Genomic DNA, 4,003 nt, shown 5'->3' with positions numbered 1-4,003 from the left:
AATGTTGGCTGGAAATATTATATTGAGAGATACATATGTTCTATGAAGCTTGGGTATTGACATAGGCAGGCCAGGTCTGAGAACCCAGAGCGGGGTCCTGCAGAACCAGCCAAGGGAGTTCTTGGCTTTGTGTGGGATAGAAATCAAATGCAAGCCAAGAGGAAGTGAGAACAGAGTTTATTAAATAGTGTAAGTGTTAGAGTATAGCAGATGGAGGGTCTGAGAGACAGAAAAGTGAGTTTTCCTGTCGCTTGGGATGAGGGGTTTATATTGGAAAGGGGCCAGGATATGAGTTCCTTCAGGAATCTAGGATGGGGTGTAAGCAAAGGTGAGTGTCAGGTCAGCATTAGGTGTTATTCCCTAAATCACGAAAGGTAGGGGATATTGATGCCAGTGTCCACCAACGTTTGTTCTAAGTGAATGTCCTAAAACACATTTGGGATCCAGTTCTTTTTATTTTTTTAATTTTTATTTTTTTAAAGATTTTATTTATGTATTTGAGAGAGAGAGAGAGAATGAGAGATAGCACGAGAGGGAAGAGGGTCAGAGGGAGAAGCAGACTCCCTGCTGAGCAGGGAGCCCGATGTGGGACTCGATCCCGGGACTCCAGGATCATGACCTGAGCCCAAGGCAGTCGCTTAACCAACTGAGCCACCCAGGCGCCCCGAGGATCCAGTTCTTTTTAGATGTCATCAGGTGTTTGGGGGCCTAGGACGAAACTCAGAGAATGATTAACTTTTTTCTTCCCCCCTTGGAGTGGGAACATAACTTCTTCGGTTTACTCAGATACAAAGTATAGAACATGAGTAAATGGGACTTAGAGAAACAGCAGAAATAGAGTCTTTCTAAAATGGTGTCCCTTCAGTTTCCTTATCTTAGTATTAAAAATGAAGAGGCATTTATCTCCTTTGGGAGAAGATTTATCTAGGAGATGTTGTGCAGAGTAAAGAGTAATCTGTCAGCCAGATGGCAGGCTTAGGTTTGGTAAGGGTGAAGCTTTTTTAAAGAGGAATCGGCAGATGTGTCAAAGTCAAAATGAGATAAGTAAGAAGATTGCTTTTCTTTGGGCTATTGTGTTAAGGAGAACAACCTAGATCCAAAGATCAGGGTACATCTGCAGGGAGGTTTTGCCTTAGATTTACATAGGGAGGGGTAAACAGACTATGGGGGGATGATTTAGAGTTGGGTTGTTTTATAAGTCAGGTAGCTGAACAGGAAATATTTTTCTCTATGGTTAGCCAGTTTCGGGGGAACAAATAGTTTTAATCTTAGCTTATCAATTATATCAAAGAATGGGAAGCTGGAGGATCTATGTCTGCTCCTGTCATCAGGTTCTGAAAAGGGGGGGGGGAAGGTCTGCATTTGGCCTGGTCACAGGCAGAGGCATGATCTGTGAGAATTCTGGGAGTCATAGAAAGAGTGGACAGTGAGGTTTATATAAGTCAAATGGGGGAAGGGTGACTCTTTGAGTAAGCCCTTTCCTAGAACACAAAGGAATGGGGGGAGACTTGGGGAAAACAAAAGGGTCGGGGAGGTGTTCTTTACCATACTGCTTTCCAGAAGCACAGGACTCAGGTAAACTACAACGTTGTCAACAGTCATGAGAACAGCCTGTGTCAGGCTGAGTGCCTGTTGTCACTGCTTGCCATTAACTATTTACACTTAATCTTTTAGAAAATGTTTATCCCTGCAAAACGGATCCCACAGTCATGGGACACCGCTGCCACCAAGTGGTGGTACCCACTTAGCGACTGCCCAACCTCAGACTTGAAAAGTAATGACATCTTTTTCTCAGACTCCAGTGGGCTCTGTGTACCCCAGGGGAATGCAAGAAAAACCACTGAGATGCAGGAAGAAAGAAAAAAAAAAGAATTTCTGCTTCATTTTATTTTTATGAAAAAAGCAAGAATTCAAACTCAGTGCTGATATTTAACATACCAGTCTACACTGGGTTTCTCACCCTGAATTTATGTCACATGTTACCTTCTCAGGGAAGAATAGAAGCTTCACATAGTGGTAACTTGCTTCTCTGAACCCCTTCAGAGTGTAGTAACTCATTGCAGATTGTGAGTGTCTGATTAAGTGTAGATAATATCTAGGTTCAATTAAACTTGTCTTTACACATGGACAAGTGGCTTTAAAAGAATCCTATTGAGAAGCAGCTGGTTTAAAAAATAACTAATATGCACTGCATGTACCAGCAAACAGGAATCCATAGAAGCCCGGATAAATATTCCTACAGTAGTAGATCTTCATCAGCTACTTGGCAAGGAAAAAAACAAGAATCTAGCACATTTTACAAGAAATGGGTCAAAAATTCAAAATTATCAACACCATTTGAAATACGGATTTACGTTAACTATTGTTAATAGGAACCTCACCCTAATTGCAGTGTATGAAGAGGTTTCATGAGATACCTGTTTTGTCTCTTACAGCCACCTGTCCACCAAGATTTGAAATAAACTTAAGTTTAGAACGAGGTATTTACACCTCTATTTTATGGTGTTAACCCACCTCTTCAAAATTTGAGGAAATGCAGGGGCACCTGGGTGGCTCAGTCATTAAGCGTCTGCCTTTGGCTCAGGTCATGGTCCCAGGGTCCTGGGATTGAGTCCTACATCGGGCTCCCTGCTCCACGGGAAGCCTGCTTCTCCCTCTCCCACTCCCCCTGCTTGTGTTCCCTCTCTCACTCTGTCTCTCTCTGTCAAAAAATAAAATCTTAAAAAAAAAAATTTGAGGAAATGCAGTGTGCACAACCACTAGCACTTTCCCTGTAATAGTGGGGAAAACCTGTGACTGTTTGCAGCCTTATGATATATGTGAAAGTATAATTTTCAGAAAGGTAAAATTATGACTCTCTGGCAAAGATAAAATGGACACATTTCAAAGATTTTACTTAACTCATCCAGTAATGAAGGACCCAGTCGAGATGTTAGAGCCAATTCAAAGAGCATCTGAGAAGCAAGGATGTTTACAGGATAAGATGGAGGAGATATAAAATGACCAGTTGGCCATAAATCTTTGGAATTTTCTGTTCCACTGACAAAGTTATTTGCATCTCTTCCAAACAAAAATTTTCAAATTAACAACTCTTTTTTTTTCAAGCCTTCTGATTTTTTTTATTACTCAAAAAAGCTTCATTTTTTTATTTAGCTTTCTGACTCTGTGCTTGGGCCTTCAACACTTTCACAACGATTTTCTGCTCCTTGATAAGAAAAGCACACTTGATCCTGTCACGAACACACTTAACACACATGGAACCACCACAGACCCTGCTGACGTGTTTTTTCGTTTTGGACAACCTCATAAGGACTTTAGGTCTCACAGCACGAACTCCTCGAAGTTGGCCTGGGCACACGCCACATGCAGATTTTGGTGCTTTCCCAACCTTCTTGGTATAGAGGTAAACAATTCTATTACCAGGGGTTCGGGACAGCCTAGTTTTGTTAGAGGCTGTATTATAGGACAGCCTACGATGGTAGGTCAAACGCTGGACCATTCTGAATGCCTACAGACGCCGTCCCCGGAAGAGCCAAGTTAACAACTCTTAAAGAACAGATATTTAATTGAATCAATTTGAAGAGCAAATTGGCTTTACTCAGCTATTCATAGATAGGCAGGTAGAGAGATGCTCTGAGAAATTATGCAAAATGGAAAGTTTTTGTAGGCAGGCGGGTGGGGCAAGGAAGCTATTCGCGAAGGAAAAGAAGGGATTGTTTCACGTGGTCTTATCATGAAGATGACCTCATTAGTGCTGATCGGAAATTTCCAGACTGGTCTAAAATTCCACTTTTAGGGGGCACCTAGGTGGCTCAGTCATTAAGCATCTGACTTTGGCTCAGGCCATGATCTCAGGGCCCTGGGATCAAGCCCCACATTGGGCTCTCTGCTCAGCAGGAAGCATGCTTTTCCCTCTCCCACTCCCCCTGCTTGTGTTCCCTCTCTTGCTGTGTCTCTCTGTCAGATAAATAAATAAAATCTTTAAAAAGATAAAAAAAATAAA

General features: G+C 42.0%; 1 protein-coding gene across 1 annotated transcript; it reads right to left on the bottom strand.

Moving 5' to 3' along the window:
- Nucleotides 1-3,107: 3,107 nt before the first annotated feature.
- LOC112829939 (large ribosomal subunit protein eL34-like) lies at nt 3,108-3,516 on the bottom strand. Its single transcript, XM_073878019.1, has one exon. The coding sequence runs from the start codon at nt 3,497-3,499 to the stop codon at nt 3,146-3,148; it is 354 nt and encodes a 117-aa protein (XP_073734120.1). The 5' UTR covers nt 3,500-3,516; the 3' UTR covers nt 3,108-3,145.
- Nucleotides 3,517-4,003: the final 487 nt, after the last annotated feature.

Source organism: Callorhinus ursinus, unplaced genomic scaffold (genome assembly GCF_003265705.2).
Source record: "Callorhinus ursinus isolate GAN/ISIS: 27379988/994484 unplaced genomic scaffold, GSC_fseal_2.0 scaffold27, whole genome shotgun sequence".
Taxonomy (NCBI): domain Eukaryota; kingdom Metazoa; phylum Chordata; class Mammalia; order Carnivora; family Otariidae; genus Callorhinus; species Callorhinus ursinus.
The sequence above is the reverse complement of the archived record's forward strand: the minus strand, read 5'-3'. Positions and strand labels throughout refer to the sequence as shown.